The following is a 16,174-nucleotide window of genomic DNA, read 5'->3' on the forward strand; positions in this document are numbered from 1 at the left end:
GAGGGATCTGCCCCTTGGTGGAATTTCTCCTTGCAGACTCAGAAAAGGCTTCAGACTAATAAATGCTCATTAGAAGGACCTAGTCTCACATCCCACCAGTCACCATGGCGTCCAGCCTGTAAACCTGACCATCCACTGCCTCTCTCTCCACTCTACCCAGCCCTACCCCGAGACTTGGGCTGGGCTAGGAGCTTATAAATTCAGACTTTCGGGTGACTGCTCCCCTTCTGGTATCCCAGCTGCCCTGGATGTCACTGGAGGACCTGGAGGGGGTGAGATCTTTAAGAGAGAACTTGGGAAAGTGGGTGGGAGGGGAGAGGGGACCCTACAAATGCTTTGGTGTCCAGGAGGCAAATACTACCCTGGATGATCAGTTGTCAAGGGATTTGGGTCTTCTGTGTCCTTTTCTTGTCTCTTCAAGTTGAATTTGAACCAAGAAAATGTCTTGAAGCTTCTAGAAAGAACCTAGGCTGAGGGGGGAGGAAGGGACAGGCTGAACTGGGAGGACGTCCCTGAAAATGTTTGTCATGGAGCGAAGAACATGGTCAGCAGTTATCCAGGTCAAGTCAGTTCAGAACCACCTCCCTAATGTGTCCCACGCTGGGCAGACTGTGGAAAGGAGGGTCTGACCTGACTGCATCTCCCTGGAGGATAAGCAGTGGGGAGCATCCAGGTCTCAGTATCTGCAGTCACTGCTACCATGCAGGGCAGGACAGACGCCATAGAATCTTGATGACATCGCCTCTGGATTACCATGTCTTGGTCTTCCAAGGCTTGCATAGTCTTTCAGGATGAGCTGGAAGAGTAAATAGCAAGATGAGACGGACTTGAATTCACTCCCCCCAAACTTCCTGAGGTCTCTCCATGGGCCAGACTCTAACACTGTGTGGAACCTGGGAATCTAGGGTCAGTCTGGAGGGATTTGCTTAGAAGGAGTTCTCAGTCTGATGAGGAGACACCACAGAGAGTCTGGGGAGGGAAGTGGTGACAGAGAAGGTCAAGAGTTGGGACAAGCTGTGCAGTCTGGGTGTGAAACTGCAGGCTGAAGTCCAGCACTGGCTATGCCTAGGGCAAGGTCACAGAGACCCAGCTGGGCAGGTTGGAAGAGGAGAAGGAAGTTCAGCCTTTCTAACTCCTGCTGAGGACATGGGACTTTATTTAGGGGCTATCAGAAGTCCATGGGAGGCTTGACAGGAGAAAGGAGTGCTCATCTCTGCTGTAGAAAGACCCTGGAGAAGGCAGATGGAGTAGTGAAAGCCTGTCATTCAACACCTGAGATCTAAGGCATGAAGATGGAGAGTTCAAGGCTAATCTTAGTGAGACCCTGTTTCAAAATGAGTAGTAAAAAGAGGGTTAGGCATGTAGCTTGGTGGTAGTGGGCATTTCTAGAATCCACCAGTAAGGGGAGAGGGGTGGGTGTATGTGGCTCAGTGCAGTTATCCAGCTTAGAGCAGAAGAAAGGAAAGAAAGAAGGGAAGGAGGGAGGTAAGCTCTCTAGGGATATGTGTATGGGGTAGACTACAGGAGTACTACATTAAAGAGGACCCATGGGGGAGCTGGATAGAGTCCTGATCAAGAGCCATGGGAATGAGAGAGAGAGACCCAGAGGCTATTGAATAACACTAGGGCCTGACAATTCTGGAAGGCACAGAGGACCCTCCAGAGATAGGGACCAGGAGGGACCAGAGGTTGAGGCTGTGGGAGACGGAAGGCAGATCAGTAAAGTAGATCTCAGTCAAGCATCATGCTGTGTAACTGTCCTCTCAATAGTCAGGAGGCTGAGGCTGGAGGATCATGAGTTTGAGGCCAGCCTGAGACATATAGAAAAACACTGTGACATAAGACAAAAGAAAAGTGTGTCCTACGCAGGAAATGCACTTGTGTCTACAGAAGGGTGATGGGGACAGATGGATCCAGCCTTACCCCAGCTTTTGTCATGCCCCTCAGATCACTAAGACCTGGACCTTCCTCTACAATGTGGCTTCTCCTTGCTTTCATCTTGCTGGTGTCTGCAGGTGAGGGGCACCAAAGTCAGGTACTGGTTTGATCAAAGAGTTTGCCCCTTTCCCCAGAGTATCTGCACCCTGGAACCTGCCAGCTCAAACTTCACCCACAGACCCCTATTCCCTTTTCCATCTGAGCCACCAGCTAAATGCCCCTGAATCCTCAATCCTGAGTCACCAGAAGTTCTGGGCCTCCTGAGCCTTTAAACGTGAGTCCAAGGATGATCTTTCTTGCCGTGTAACCTTGGGGAAACTCTTCTACCTCTCTGGGCCTCGAGAGCTTTATAGCTGTGACAGTCATGGTGAAGTCCAAATCACATCATGTGATACATGGGACAAGCTATCAAGATGGTTGAGACACCAAGAGCTCAGGACCCAGGTTTGAATACTGTGACTGCCAGTTCCCCAACACTGCAAGCCTAGTTTCCCAACCCTAGGAAGGAGGCAAGTGTCCTCCCTAAGAATCCAGTGGGGTTCTCTATGAGGTGTGTGAGCATGATTAGACAATTTGGACCCTCCTGGCACAGCTATTCCCACACAGGGACCATGTGAGGCAGAGGGATTGGGGAAAGCCAGTGGATACAGCTCTTGCTGTGGAAGCATGAGTGTCTGAGTTTACATCCCCAATACCCACATGGAAAGCCCAGCTGCATGCCTGTAAAACAGAGCTGGGAGGTGGAGACAGGGGGATCCTGGGGATTGCTGGCCATCCAGTCCAGCCAGTCTCTAAGCTCCATGTTTCGTGAGAAAACCTGTCCACCAAAATAAGGTCAGAACTTTGAGATGACACAAATGGTACCTTCTGTCAGGCCTGAATAATGGGACCCACACTGTGGAAGAACGACCACTATTGCCGTCATTTACTAAGAAGCAGGTTGGCAGCAGGGATGGCCCATAAACCAAGGTCACGCTGAGTGACAGGCCAACCACAGACCAACCTCTGTCACACATCTTGTGGAAATTTTCAATGTAACCTGATGCTTTCTGCCCTGCAGAAATCTGGAGGGGTGTCCATTAACGATCCTCCTGTTCCCAACATGACCTCTGCCCAGGGCCTCAGCCTTCCCCCATGGTGGCCAAGCCTCCCCTTGGGCTCTCCCTGGGCTCTGCCTCAGCTGTGTGCTGCACCCAGCCAGAGCCTCCACCCTCCTCCAGCTGGGACCGGCTGGGTGCAGCTCAATGCCCAGCTGTTCAGCCAGTGCCCTCCTCCACAGGGCGACCTCACCCTTCCTCTGTTAAGCCCCTCAACTGCCACATCCGCATTCCCACAGACTCTCAGGTCCTCAGCTCTATTCATGACCTTGGAAGGCAGAAGGCAGAGTGTAGACAGATGGCTTGGTTGTAACAGTCCATCTCAGGAGTAGGTGACCTTGGAGGAGTCGGGCAAGAAAATTGCTCAAGTGTCCTGATTATATTAGTCTCTACGTGTGTCTGTCTCTGTCTCTGTCTCCCTGTCTCTCTGTCTGTCTCTCTGTCTCTGTCTCTTTGTTAGTCTGTCTCTGTCTCTGATTCTCTCTCTCTCTCTCTCTCTGTGTCTGTCTGTCTGCCTCTCTCTCTCTCTCTCTCTCTCTCTCTCTCTCTCTCTGTGTGTGTGTGTGTGTGTGTGTGTGTGTGTGTGTGTGTGTGTGTGTGTGTGTGTGTGCCTTGCTGTCCAGAGGCTGGAGCAAAGTTCTTCCAGCCTTTGTGAACTTCAAAGAGTGTCCTTAATCATTAGTGGTCCTGTTCCCAGGTCTGTGCTCTCCTACTAGGTGTCTTTGACCTTGAAATCTCAGCTCTGTATCTGGTGGTATCTGAATGTGGTCTGGGTTGGTAGAGTACTGTCCATATCTGAGTATTCACCCTATAGGTGAGTCTCTGGGTCACTGAGTTCTACAAAATGGCTTGTGTTTAAAACATATTTTTTCTTTTTGTGCACATGTCTATACATCCAGTATGTGCACATGCATGTCAGGCACTGCCTGCCTTGTTTTATTTTATTATTTTATGTGTAGGAATGTTTTGTCTTCATTCATGTATGTGCACCATGTGTGTGCCTGGTGCCCTCAGAGGTCAGAAAAGGCCATCAGATCCCCTGGAACCAGAATTACAGATAGTCATGGGCTACCATGTGGTTGCTGGAAATTTGTACTGGATCCTCTGTGAGAGCAGCCTGTGCTCTTAACCTGTGAGCCATTGCTCCAGCCCCACATTAGTTTTTTGACACAGAACTTGTCAGAGGCACAATGCTCACTGGTTAGCCCAGGGGAGCTCCAGGGATCTGACTGCCTCCAGGCACTGTACCTTATGGAGTTATAAGCATGCAGCACCATGCCTGACTTTTTACTGGAGTGCTTGGGATTGAACCTGGGTCCTTGTGATTCCAAGGCAAGGACTTTACCCACTGAGTCATGTCCCCAGCCTTTAAATTGTGGTTTGATGTTGTAACTAGATCTACACAGATGTCTGTCATACTTCAGCCATACCTACCATCACCAACATGAACATCCTCATAGACACCCCCATAAATAAATGAGTGTCCTTTGTTTAAAGTAACAAGTGTAATCCCAGAACCTGAGAGACCAAATAGAGTAGACTGTCATGCATTCAGACCACCTCAGTTACATTACAAGTTTTAAGCCAGGCTGTGCAACAGTGTGAGACCTTGCCTCAAAACACTGAATGAATAAATCAATTCATAGTGTTTCATGGACTTAGAATGCTTCCGGCACAATTCACCATACACAGACACCCGTAGGCCCCTTCTGATTTTCATGACCGTACCCACGTTTTACTATTGAGAAAAACAAGCTCCAAGAGTCCAAACTGTTGATGGAGAGACAGGTCAATCATTGAGAGTCCAGTCAGTGAGCTGCTTACTGTACAGGTTTACGGATCTGGGTTTGACCCTCAGTACGTGTCAGAAGCCATAATGCAGCACTGGGTGCGGGGTGGTAGACCCAGGGGGTTCCTGAGGGTCACTGGTCAGCCAGCCTAGCACAGTCAGTGAGCACAGGTTCAGTGAGAGTAATCTATCCCAGTACTCGAGGTACATGTGCCTGAAGAATGACACTGAGATTGTCCTCTGACCTCATAGGCGCATGTGTACTCCCATGGACATGTGCACATGCAAACATACGAGTCAAGTCCTCACTGCAAGTACAGGAAGCAATTATCAAAACCAGACTATAGAACTTCAAGACAAGTGGGATATTGTGTGTGTGTGTGTGTGTGTGTGTGTGTGTGTGTGTGTGTGTGTGTGACATGTGTGTATACTCCTCTGTGCAATGTGGGTGGAAGCCAGAGCCTCTGTCACTTCTTATTTATTTCTCTTTCTTTTAAATTCTTTTTCCTTCTTAAATGCATGTGTGCACACAAATGCATGCATTCATAAATGTGCATGCACTAGTGCACATGTGTGTTTGTAGGTGTTCCTGAAGGCCAAAATAAGGTGTCAAATCCCCTGGAACTGGAGTTACAAGTTGTGAACCGTAGTTTCGGTGCTGGGAACTCTAATCAGGCCTTCAGCAAAGTAATCTGAGTTCTTAACCCAAGAGCCATCTCTTTAGCCCTCCATCTTTTTCTTTTTTCTTTTCCTTTCTTTTGTTTGAGACAGGGTCTCTCACAGACCTTACACTAGCTGGTCAGCCAGCCCTGGGATCCGACTGTCTCCCCTCCCCCAGGCTCCAGCAGTAGGGTTGCAGGCTTGTGCTGCAACACCTGATTGTTCATGTGGGTGCTGGGGACCCAAACTGAGTCTTCAGGCAGCAAGCGCCTTACCCAGGAGCCATCCCCAAACCTAGCAGGGATTTCTTTCCCTTTTTATTTTTTTATTTTTTTTATTTTTTTTTATTTTTTTTTTATTTTTTTTATTTTATTTTATTTTTTTTTTTTTTTTTTTGGCTAGGAGGAGCTCTGACACACCCAGCAATTTCTTAATGAACAAATGACCTGGGCGAAGCCTGTGGGGATAGGGTGAGGAGGAGGCAGGAATCCTGAAAAGCCCGGGGATGGGGAGAGATCTTCTACCTGTATCTCTCCACAGCGCAGGATGGTGACAAGGTCCTAGAAGGCGAGGAGTGTGTACCTCATTCGCAGCCATGGCAAGTGGCCCTCTTCGAACGCGGCCGCTTCAATTGTGGTGCATTTCTCATCTCCCCTCACTGGGTGTTGACTGCTGCCCACTGCCAAACCCGGTATAAAGGAAGGGTATGGGGGCCGGGGTGTGTGACGACAACTGGAAACTTCTAGGTTTGGGATGCATAGACTGTGGCTTTGGTGGAGAAGTAACCCAAGTTCTTGGTTTCTGAAGGATGGGTAGGCTGGAGGTGAAGGCCCTGGGTCGGGAGGGAGTGGATTCTGCACCTGTGGGTTCCTAAAGGAGAAAGAGAAGGCTACGAATGCCCCATCTTTTGGACCCCAGTGGAAAAGGGGCCTGGGCACTGAGCATTTTCTATTCTGAAGGAAGGAAAGGGGCCAAACCTGGAGCCTAAGTTCCACTTGTATACCTCATTTGGGACTCCTAGATTTCTTTCTTTGTTTTTATTTTCTATGTTTTTTGTTTGTTTGTTTGTTTGTTTTTGTTTGTTTTCTGAGACAGAGTCTCACTGTGTAACCCAGTTTCCTCAAGAACTCACTATGTAGACCAGGCTGGTCCAAAACTTAGAGAAATCCACCTTCCTCTGCCTCCCAAGTGTTGGGGTTAAAGCCTGAACCTTTACACCCAGAAACTCTTGGGCTCTGAAGGGATCATGGTTGGAGCCATTGGCTGGCTTCAAGGACTTGAGAGGAGGAAAAAGTTCTCAGAAAATCTCAGATCATCCACTCTGACCACTTTGTCTACTCTTACTCTCTCACACAGCTTCATGAGAGTGCGCCTGGGTGAGCACAACCTTCGAAAGTTCGATGGCCCAGAACAACTGCGCTCTGTCTCTCGCATCATCCCACATCCGGGCTACGAGGCTCGCACCCACCGGCATGACATCATGCTATTGCGACTTTTCCGGCCTGCCCGCCTAACACCCCAGGTGCGTCCTGTGGCTCTGCCCACACGTTGCCCCCTCCTCGGTGAGGACTGCGTGGTGTCAGGCTGGGGCCTGTTATCAGACAACAGCCCTGGAGCCACAGGGAGTCACAAGTCACAAGGTGAGTGGAAAGATGGGGCTGAGTATAGGAATTCCAGCAAAGAATGGAGGGGTCATGGACCAAAGGGATTGAATATACTCAAAGTCATCTGTTCTCCTCAGTGAGACTCCCTGATACGTTGCATTGTGCCAACATCAGCATTATCTCTGAGGCATCTTGCAACAAGGACTACCCTGGTCGCGTGTTGCCCACCATGGTGTGTGCTGGTGTCGAGGGCGGTGGCACGGACTCCTGTGAGGTTAGAGACAAGAGGGGACTTTGGGTAAAAGGAGGGAATGGTATGTATCCTAGCTTGATTTGCTGTTGCTGTGATAAAATACTCTGATCAAAAGGAACATAGGGAGGAAAGAATTTATTTAGCTTACATTCTATAGTTTGCCATTGAGGGAACTCAGGACAGGAACTCAAGTGTGAATCTATAGCAGAAACCATTGCTGGCTTGCTCACTGACTCACTGACTCATGTTCAGCTAATTCTCTCTCTTTTTCTCTCCCTCTCCCTCTCCCTCTCCCTCTCCCTCTCTCTCTCCCTCTCCCTCTCTCTCTAATGTTAATGAGTGCTTCCCCTGCATGTATGTCTGTCTGTGCATCACAAGTGAATACTGCACATGAAGGTCAGAAAAATGACCTTGAGATTGAAATTGCAGATGGTCTGAACCACCTTGTGGGTGCTGGGAACCTAACCTGGGTCCTAGACAAGAACAGCCAGTGCTCTTCATCAGTGAGACATCTCTCAATTTCTTACACAGCCAAGGCAAATTTGCCTAGGGATGGTGCCCACAGTGGGCTGGATCCTCTGACATTTGACCAGCAATCAAGACAACTTCCCACAGACACACTCTGGGCAACCTCTCAATTGAGACACCTCAGATGATTCTAGTCTGTGTCAAATTGGAAGCTGAATTCAGACAGAATAGGTCAAGTAGGGCTCCTTGAATTTTCTTTGTTTTGGGGCAGAGACAATTCTGTGTGTGAGTGTGGATGAAGTTCCAGGATCAGTTAGAATCAGGGTGAGGTTGAAAGTGGGCTTAGAGATGTGGGCATGGAATAGATTATATGGTCTGGGAAGGTATGGAGGCAGGGAGTTTGTTTTGACTCAGGATGGGGAGGATATTGTGGTTGGCATTGGATGGCATGGGTTTGTGGAATGGGTAAAAAATAAGCAATGATCAGAGTTGGGTTGTGTTTACGAAGCACAGGTTTAGACTGGCTTTCGATCAGATGATACATGGATTTCGGAGAGCATCTGACTTGAACTGAGGGGGGGCTGGGTACTGAACATAGGAGACCGAGTTCTCTTGGTTTGTGTTGAATCAGAGGAGACTTGGACTGATTTGAGCTAAGGTTTGAGTTTCCTGGGCAGGGGTTGGCTGAGGATTTCACTGATGAAAAGTAGTGGTTGATTAGCGTAAGGGCGACAGTGTGTTGGGTGTAACTCAGTTGTTGATAGAGTTACCTGGCTTCCATCTCCAGCACCACAGACAACAGGCAGGGCGGTGCACACCTGTCGCCCCAGCACTCAGGAGGTTGAGACAGGAGGAGCAGCAGTACATTGACTCACCACATGGAATGAAATATTGAGGAAACCCCTTCCTATGTCCACAGGGTGACTCTGGAGGACCCTTGGTCTGCGGGGGTGCCCTGCAGGGCATTGTATCCTGGGGTGATGTCCCCTGTGATACTACCACCAAGCCTGGAGTCTACACAAAAGTCTGCAGCTACATGGACTGGATCAGGAAAAATATGAGAAGGAACTGAATCACTGGCCCACTACTTACATCCTTCAAGGACGACCTTGGACTCTGACTAAGAATCCCCAGTAGCCGGCCACCAGCCTCATTCCTACCTGAGAAAGATCAGCCCCTCTGCATATCAACATACACTGTTAACCAGGATCTCTCCCCTCCTGGTGTAACCCGCTTAGCATGAAGAAAACAGTGTTGCTAGGGTGGTAGGGTGGATCTTTGATCCCAGAACTCAAGAATCAGAGGCAGGTAGATCTCTGATTTGAGGCCAGCCTGGACTAAACGTGTGTTCCAGGAGAGCCAGAGCTACACAGAGAAACCTTCTCTTTAAAAAAAAAAGAAAAAAGAAAAGAAAAAGAAAGAGAAAATATTGTTGTTCCATAGTGTTGATCCAACTTTCTCTGTAAGGGTGTGACTTTCTTTCTTTAGGGTATTGTTGCGGTAAATAATATTTGGGGGTTTCTACATCACCTTAGATCATTTAGTTCCCAAATAAAAGACTCAAAACCTTCATATTTACAATAAGTCTTAAAGCACTATGCTGGGCAGATATCAGCCCTCTATGCTCTTTTGTCTACTTCCCTGCCAATGACCCCAAGATGTGACTCTCCATGTTCCACCTGGGCCACTCCTACTGCAAGGGAATGGCCCTCATGGATATGTGCTCATGAACCACCTACCCAATGACTACATCTTCCTTCCCATGTCCTTTTCTTCTCATGGTCTCTGCCTGAAACCCCAAGCCCAGGAACTTCCAGGCCTGCCTATCTCTCTTCTGCCTACAGGCTGTAGGCATCTTTATTAATCACGGATAACTTGGGGGCAGGGTTTGTACAACAAAAGCTGGTACATGAGGATCTACTGGTCTTCAATCAACCAGAGCTTGGGGTACAGAATTTAGCATTGAATATAAGCAGCACTAGACCAACCCCATACAGGGCATAATGGGAAATGTGTGGAGGACTAGGATACAAAGTCTCCTGTTGCATGTCACCCAGAACCCCTTCCCTGGGAGAGAGTACACGACTTCAGGTATGGCTTTGCTCATTTGAATTCGATGTGGAATCAGGGATCAGGGCTGTGACCTCACTCATCCTTGGTTTTCCATCTGTGACCTAAGTGACCACAATACATGTCTCCTAGGGTGACTGTGAGGATTAAATGAGCTGTGCATCTTAGCGGATCAGAACTGTGTCTGGCACTTTGTCCACACTCATGAGTAGTGCACCCCAGTAAGAGGACCTAAATCTAGATTTCCAAGATCCACCATTAGTTCTAGGATTCTCGGTGGCCAAGCCAATAAGGGAAATGTTCTCTTTGCCTTGGCTGCGTTGGTGACACACAATACAGGCTTGGACACGGTGAGCTGCCTTGCTGATTGCATCCAGGTCTCAGGGTTGAAGCCTGTGGCTTTACCATCAAGGATACAGGAGTCCAGTTTCTGATTCTCTTCAGAGACCCCAATCTGTGATTCTTAGGATCACTGAATGTTGAAACCCTTCATTTTGATGATTGAAATCAACAGATTAGCTTGAGTGAAAGATGCTCATTCAACTTCTGATAATATTGTTTTTATTGCAGGCCTTTATTGTGTGGGTGAGAGTGGCTGTCACAGGACATGTTTCGAGAGTTGGCTTCCTTCAACCACTCAGGATTGAATTTAAAGGACGTCAGGCTTGGTAGCAGACACCTTACCCACTGAGCCATCTTGCCAGCCTCTAAATATTGATTGATTGATTGATTGATTGATTGATTCCCTCCTCTTAGTGAAGAATAACCTTGAACTTCTGATCCTCCTGCCTCCACTTCCCAAGTGCTGAGGTTACAGGTGTGACCACCATGCAGGCCCTGTGGGGAAAATCTTGCCCAGAGAAGGCAGTTAGTCCTGGGCACTTTGAAGGATGGGACCTTGGCTAGCCTTAACTAGGAAACAAGAAAAAGTCATTGTGACTCCAACACTGTTCAGGGCGTGTGACACTCCCCAGGAATAACCTGAATCCTCGTATTCTAGAACCAAAGAGTGATCAGGACATGGTAATGTGCACCATAACTTCTGTTTATCTTATTTTATTTTATTGGTTTGTTTTGAGACAGCTCTTTATATAACCCTGGCTGTCCGGAAACTCACCATGTAGGCCAGGTTAGTCTACATCACAGATTATTAGAGCCAAAAATCACAGAGATCCGCCTGCCTCTGGCTTCAAATTGCTGGGATTAAAGATGTGCACCAGTATACCCAGTTCCCAAACTTCTAACAGGAACAATAAAATCAGTGATCCAGAGTCCAAGTCCAAGAAGGAAAGATTTTTGCCATTCTCAACAAAAAGAAAATGACATATATGTGGGGAGCTTGCAGCCTTCTTGGCTGTCACTGGTGCAAAGAATTTGTTCTAATGGCTGATTTCTTAGGGTAATCTTGGTCTTGAGGTACAGGACCTTCCTTAGAGCTTTGGGTTGGGGGTCACTTGCTTCTGTACCCGACTATCACACCCCTTCAGTATCACCCCTGACCTTGCCATCTGGCTTTGGTCCCCAGAACATGAACAGGTCCAGGAACAGCAGGCCCTTCCCCACCCAATCTAAGCCCTGGGAAGGTATCCACGGTGAACTAGGGCCTACTGAACAGCAGGTGCAGCAGGGCCCTCCCCTCCCACAGCCATGAGGTTGAGAGCAGAAAATTCACCTCCGTCAGCAGGGCAGGGCCTTGGCCAGCATCTGGGTGCCAACAGGGCAGGGGCGGGGCTGGGGAAGAATGAGGAGATTTAAAGGCTCCCCAAGGAGGCTCCTCAGCTCCAAGCTCAGCACCTGCTGCTCCTGCATGCCTGTTACCATGTGGTTCCTGATCCTGTTCCTCGCCCTGTCCCTGGGACGGAATGGTGAGACAGAGGGGAAGCTGGAGGGGTCAAGCCCCAGACTCTCATGCTGCCTTTGGCCCTGGACATCCCTCTCCCCTCTCCCCTCGCCCCACCTACATTCTAAAGCACCACCTGGTCCTCCTTCTCTGCCCCTGCACACTGCCAAGTCCCTCACAGTCCTCTCTCCCATGCCAGGCCCCTGTTCCCTCCCATTTTCCAGAACTTTCTCCTCTTCCTTAGCCACCTGATCATCTCTGGGCTTCTCCAGTCTCTCCAAGAAATCTTTCCAACCCCTGATGAACATTAGGATCTCAGTTCTCTATTTTGTTGCTTTCCCTAGAGCCTAAGATTCCAACCCCTGTGTCAGGAGCTTGCCCAAATCCCACACTAGAGCCTTGGCTGTCCAGCAGCTGTCAGACTTCAAATGTGCTCTCCACATCCTGACAACTGGTCTCCCATCTGCTCAAGTTGTTCAGTTTCTATCAACAATTTCACTTCCCAAATTGGCTTGTGACATCAGATGAGTCCCCCAACCCTTTCTGCTGTTGGGGATCAGCCCATGTCCCTTCTTGATGGCTTTTTGGTTAAGTCTGGTTTTGGGAGGAGGAGTCAAGTGTCAGAAGCCAGTCGTGGACATCAAGGATCGTCATCGATCACTTGGATAGGGTCTCACTGAATGGGGAGTTTCCCTTTAGGCTAAATTGGCTGTCCGGAAGGCCTCAGGGGACGTCTACTCTTTCCACCTCTGGTGTTACAGGTGCACACTGCCACACCTGACCTCTTACCTGGGTTCTGGGGAGTTCAGCTCGGGTCCTAATGCTTGCACAGCCAATACTGGAGCAACCAATCCATCTGCCTAGCTCTTGGGAAAAGCGCTGAGCTACTGTCTCTGGCCCATGGCAATCCTCCTGCCTCAGCCTTCTCTGTGCTGAGATTACAGATAAATGATTGTCAAGCTTCCCTGTATCCAAACACAGTGCTTTGGCCCCCTCTTCCCTCCCGTGCTGCCCACTCTCATCCACAGGCCACTTGTTCTTTCTAGTCCCACCAGCTCCTGTCCTGTCTCGCTGGAACCCCACTGCACAGCTCTAGTTCCCATTCTGTGCAGGACATCCCAAGATCCCAACACCTAACCCTAGCACCCCACACCAACTGGGTCCTCCTCTCTGCCACAGAGTGGTCTGACTTGTTTAACTCCTTTTCCACCCCTGTGCTGTCTTGAGGCTGCCTCCAAGAGAACCCTGAACCTCACCAACACCCTGACCATCTGCCACTCCCCACTGCATGGGAAGCAGAACTGTTTCCTCACATCCCCCAGAGTCTCCTTCTCCGACTGCTTGACCAGGCTCAAACTATGTTCTTAGGGAGCCCCTCCCTCTTAGATATCATCTCCACCACAGACCCTAACAGGAGCCCACACCCAAGCCTCGACCCTGCCCCTTTGATCTGGAAACCCCTTATTCTCTCCCATGACAGCTGGTCACTTCGTGCCCAATCCAGGAAACCCCAAATCATGCCCAAGCTCCCTTTTCGGGATTTCTTTATTCACTCAAATCTAGTATTCAGGGGTCTCACCCTTTCCAGAATTCTCAAAACCCAACCAAGGCCCGCCCTGATGTCTTCTCAAGCCTTGGAGACTTTAAATGCCAAACCCTCTTGGCCTCTGATTTCACTCTCATTGGACTAAGAATGGGCTGGAATCCTCTCTCTCTCTCTCTCTCTCTCTCTCTCTCTCTCTCTCTCTCTCTCTCTCTCTCCCTCTCTCTCTCTCTCTCTGCCTGCCATCCCTAAACCCATACCTGATTTTTGCTTCAGGAGTTATCTCTGTCCCCACAGCATTGATCTCCCTAGAGGATCAGCCATACATGAGTCCCTTCCCCATATCCTCTGGCCATGTCCCAGCCCTGTCTGTGTCCCCCAACACTACAACCATACCCCCTATCTGTGCCAACCATACCCCACCCCCGTGCACCCCTGCTGCAGATGCTGCACCTCCCGTCCAGTCTCGGGTTGTTGGAGGATATAACTGTGAGATGAATTCCCAACCCTGGCAAGTGGCTGTGTACTACTTCGGCGAATACCTATGTGGGGGTGTCCTGATAGACCCCAGCTGGGTGATCACAGCTGCTCACTGCGCAACCGAGTGAGTAACAGAGGGGACAGAAATGACTCCAGGACAGGCTGGGTTACTGAAGGGCAGGAGGGTGGGACTGGCTCAAAGTCAAAAGAGTTCCAGCTGGACAGGACCCATGGTCTGTCCATGACCTCTTGGGTCTGTCTTTACTCCTCTCTCCAGGCTTGTGTTCAAGTCCTGGTTCTTTCTTTTCTGTCTTAGTGTTCATATGTCTCCTGCCTGTATTTACATCTGAGTGTCTCTGTGGCCATCTGTCACTGTGTGTCTCCTCCCCCAGTCTTGGCCCATCTCAGTCTGGGTCTGGATCTCATGTGTCCTCTTTTATTACTACTGACAATAATGGAGAACAGGCCTAAAGGTCCCTAGGATTCAAAGTCATATCCCTGAATGTAGGGTGAGCCTGAATGTATGGTGTGAGAAAATTCCTCACTCTCCTCAGACTAGCTTGGCCTTTAGGACCTTCTGTCCACTCACAGAACACAGAGAAGAGCTGGTCAGAGCTGGATCTGGGTGAGGTAACTGAGTACAGAGGGAGAGCAGGATGCTGGTGTGGGGGAGGGGAGTTAGGGGAGGGGAGTTCAGACCTTGGGCTGTGGGCCAGGCTTTACCTACTGGGGAAGTTCAGCCCAGTTCCAGCTGCACCTGAACAGCTCTCAGGCTCTCCCCTCCTCCCTCCCGCCTCTTCCCTTGTCTTCTGTCTCTGTCTCTCTGTCTCTAAATGTGTGTATCTATGTGCCTTTCTGTGTGTATGTGTATGTGTGTGCCTTTCTATGTATGTGCACATGTGTGTGTGTGCAAGTATGTATGTGTTTCTGTCTGATTCTCTCTTTCTTCCTCCCCCCCTCCCCTCCCTTTCCCTGTACTCTGCCCAATCTCCCTGGTTGCCTCTTCTCATTCAATCCATCTCCTTCCCTGCCCTCAGCAATTACCAGGTTTGGCTGGGCCGAAACAACCTATATGAAGATGAACCCTTTGCTCAGCACCGGCTTGTCAGCCAAAGCTTCCCTCACCCCGGTTTCAACCAGGACCTCATATGGAACCACACCCGACAACCTGGGGACGACTACAGCAATGATTTGATGCTGCTCCACCTCAGCCAGCCTGCGGACATCACAGATGGTGTGAAGGTCATCGATCTGCCCATTGAGGAGCCCAAGGTGGGGAGCACCTGCCTTGCCTCGGGCTGGGGCAGCATCACACCTGACGGATGTAAGTCTGGGCCAGGCAACAAAGCTGGGTGTGAGGGGGAGGCAGAGAGGAGGTGGCTGGGTTCTGCTCATGACCCTCTTGCCTCCTGATCCACAGTGGAATTAAGTGATGATCTCCAGTGTGTGAACATCGATCTTCTGTCTAATGAGAAGTGCGTCGAGGCACACAAAGAAGAGGTGACAGATCTCATGCTGTGTGCAGGAGAGATGGATGGGGGCAAAGACACTTGCAAGGTGAGACAGCCCCTCCCTGCAGTGAGGTGAAGGGCTGAGAGAGGGAACTGAGGTTCTCCATTCCCACTTCCACACCCTGTCTAAGCAGATGCTTGGTTTCCTTCCTTGTGGAAGTGATGTGAGCTGGGAGTGGAGGATCCTGCAGCTGGTACTATTCCTCCTCATTGACTTGGCTTCAGGGACTGGCCTGTCCACCCCTCACTCCCTGTAAGAGCTGGCCTCCCAGGAGCTGTGTTCTCTCCCCTACTGGCCAGAGCTGCCTCTTAGAGTCCCCCTTTCTTCCTCCCACTGAAGTCAGTTCCAGGTTGACAAGTAGAACCCAACTGCCAACTCCTTCTTACACCTGTCCCTCTCCTTCTTTCAGGGTGACTCAGGAGGCCCCCTCATCTGTAATGGTGTGCTCCAAGGCATCACGTCCTGGGGCTTTAACCCATGCGGTGAACCCAAGAAGCCAGGCATCTACACCAAACTTATTAAGTTCACCCCCTGGATAAAAGAAGTTATGAAGGAAAACCCCTGAGTGTCACACAGTCCCCTGGTCTCAATAAAACCCACCATGCAGCACACGTGTTCAAGTTCTGATTCTCTCTCGCCTTCTGGAATCTGGAGCTGGGAAACCACCCATCTAAGGTCAGGACTTCTAAAGCAGATCGGCAAGGGATAGGGGTCCATGTATGGTTGGATAAAGGGATGGGGTTGAGACAAAGGCAGACAAAAGGCTCAGACCAAGTCAGGGATGGCACAGGGTTCTCTGGCAAGGAACATGTTCAGATCACAAAGTTTAGTGAAGTTAGACACACCTGAAAGGTCGAATCCAGCTAGGCCAGACCCTACACTGGAAGCAGAAGAGAGGACAAGCACTTGAACGCTGAGAA

At 49.7% G+C, this 16,174-nt stretch overlaps 2 protein-coding genes across 2 annotated transcripts; both read left to right on the forward strand.

The window, feature by feature from the left end:
* The first annotated feature begins 224 nt into the window (after positions 1–224).
* Klk15 (kallikrein-related peptidase 15) lies at positions 225–9,331 on the forward strand. Its single transcript, NM_001427635.1, has 6 exons — positions 225–272; positions 1,948–2,015; positions 6,025–6,175; positions 6,841–7,124; positions 7,226–7,362; positions 8,729–9,331. The coding sequence occupies exons 2-6, from the start codon at positions 1,976–1,978 to the stop codon at positions 8,879–8,881; spliced, it is 765 nt and encodes a 254-aa protein (NP_001414564.1). The 5' UTR covers positions 225–272; positions 1,948–1,975; the 3' UTR covers positions 8,882–9,331.
* Positions 9,332–11,656: 2,325 nt separating this feature from the next.
* Klk1b3 (kallikrein 1-related peptidase B3) lies at positions 11,657–15,864 on the forward strand. The gene is made up of 5 exons (NM_031523.1): positions 11,657–11,744; positions 13,707–13,866; positions 14,780–15,066; positions 15,163–15,299; positions 15,664–15,864. Exons 1-5 carry the CDS (start codon positions 11,687–11,689, stop codon positions 15,817–15,819), a joined length of 798 nt encoding a protein of 265 aa, NP_113711.1. The 5' UTR covers positions 11,657–11,686; the 3' UTR covers positions 15,820–15,864.
* The last annotated feature ends 310 nt before the right edge of the window (positions 15,865–16,174 follow it).

The sequence above is a fragment of the Rattus norvegicus genome, chromosome 1 (genome assembly GCF_036323735.1).
Source record: "Rattus norvegicus strain BN/NHsdMcwi chromosome 1, GRCr8, whole genome shotgun sequence".
NCBI classification, from domain to species: domain Eukaryota; kingdom Metazoa; phylum Chordata; class Mammalia; order Rodentia; family Muridae; genus Rattus; species Rattus norvegicus.

What these genes read in the sequence shown, in the direction of transcription:
- Klk15 (NM_001427635.1), top strand. Translation starts at nt 1,976, where the DNA reads ATGTGGCTTCTCCTTGCTTTCATCTTGCTGGTGTCTGCAG. An exon ending in CATCTTGCTGGTGTCTGCAG is followed by an intron (nt 2,016 to 6,024) that starts GTGAGGGGCACC and finishes ATCTCTCCACAG; the next exon opens with CGCAGGATGGTGACAAGGTC. An exon ending in GCTGCCCACTGCCAAACCCG is followed by an intron (nt 6,176 to 6,840) that starts GTATAAAGGAAG and finishes TCTCTCACACAG; the next exon opens with CTTCATGAGAGTGCGCCTGG.
- Klk1b3 (NM_031523.1), top strand. Translation starts at nt 11,687, where the DNA reads ATGCCTGTTACCATGTGGTTCCTGATCCTGTTCCTCGCCCTGTCCCTG. An exon ending in GCTGCTCACTGCGCAACCGA is followed by an intron (nt 13,867 to 14,779) that starts GTGAGTAACAGA and finishes CCCTGCCCTCAG; the next exon opens with CAATTACCAGGTTTGGCTGG. An exon ending in CAGCATCACACCTGACGGAT is followed by an intron (nt 15,067 to 15,162) that starts GTAAGTCTGGGC and finishes CCTGATCCACAG; the next exon opens with TGGAATTAAGTGATGATCTC.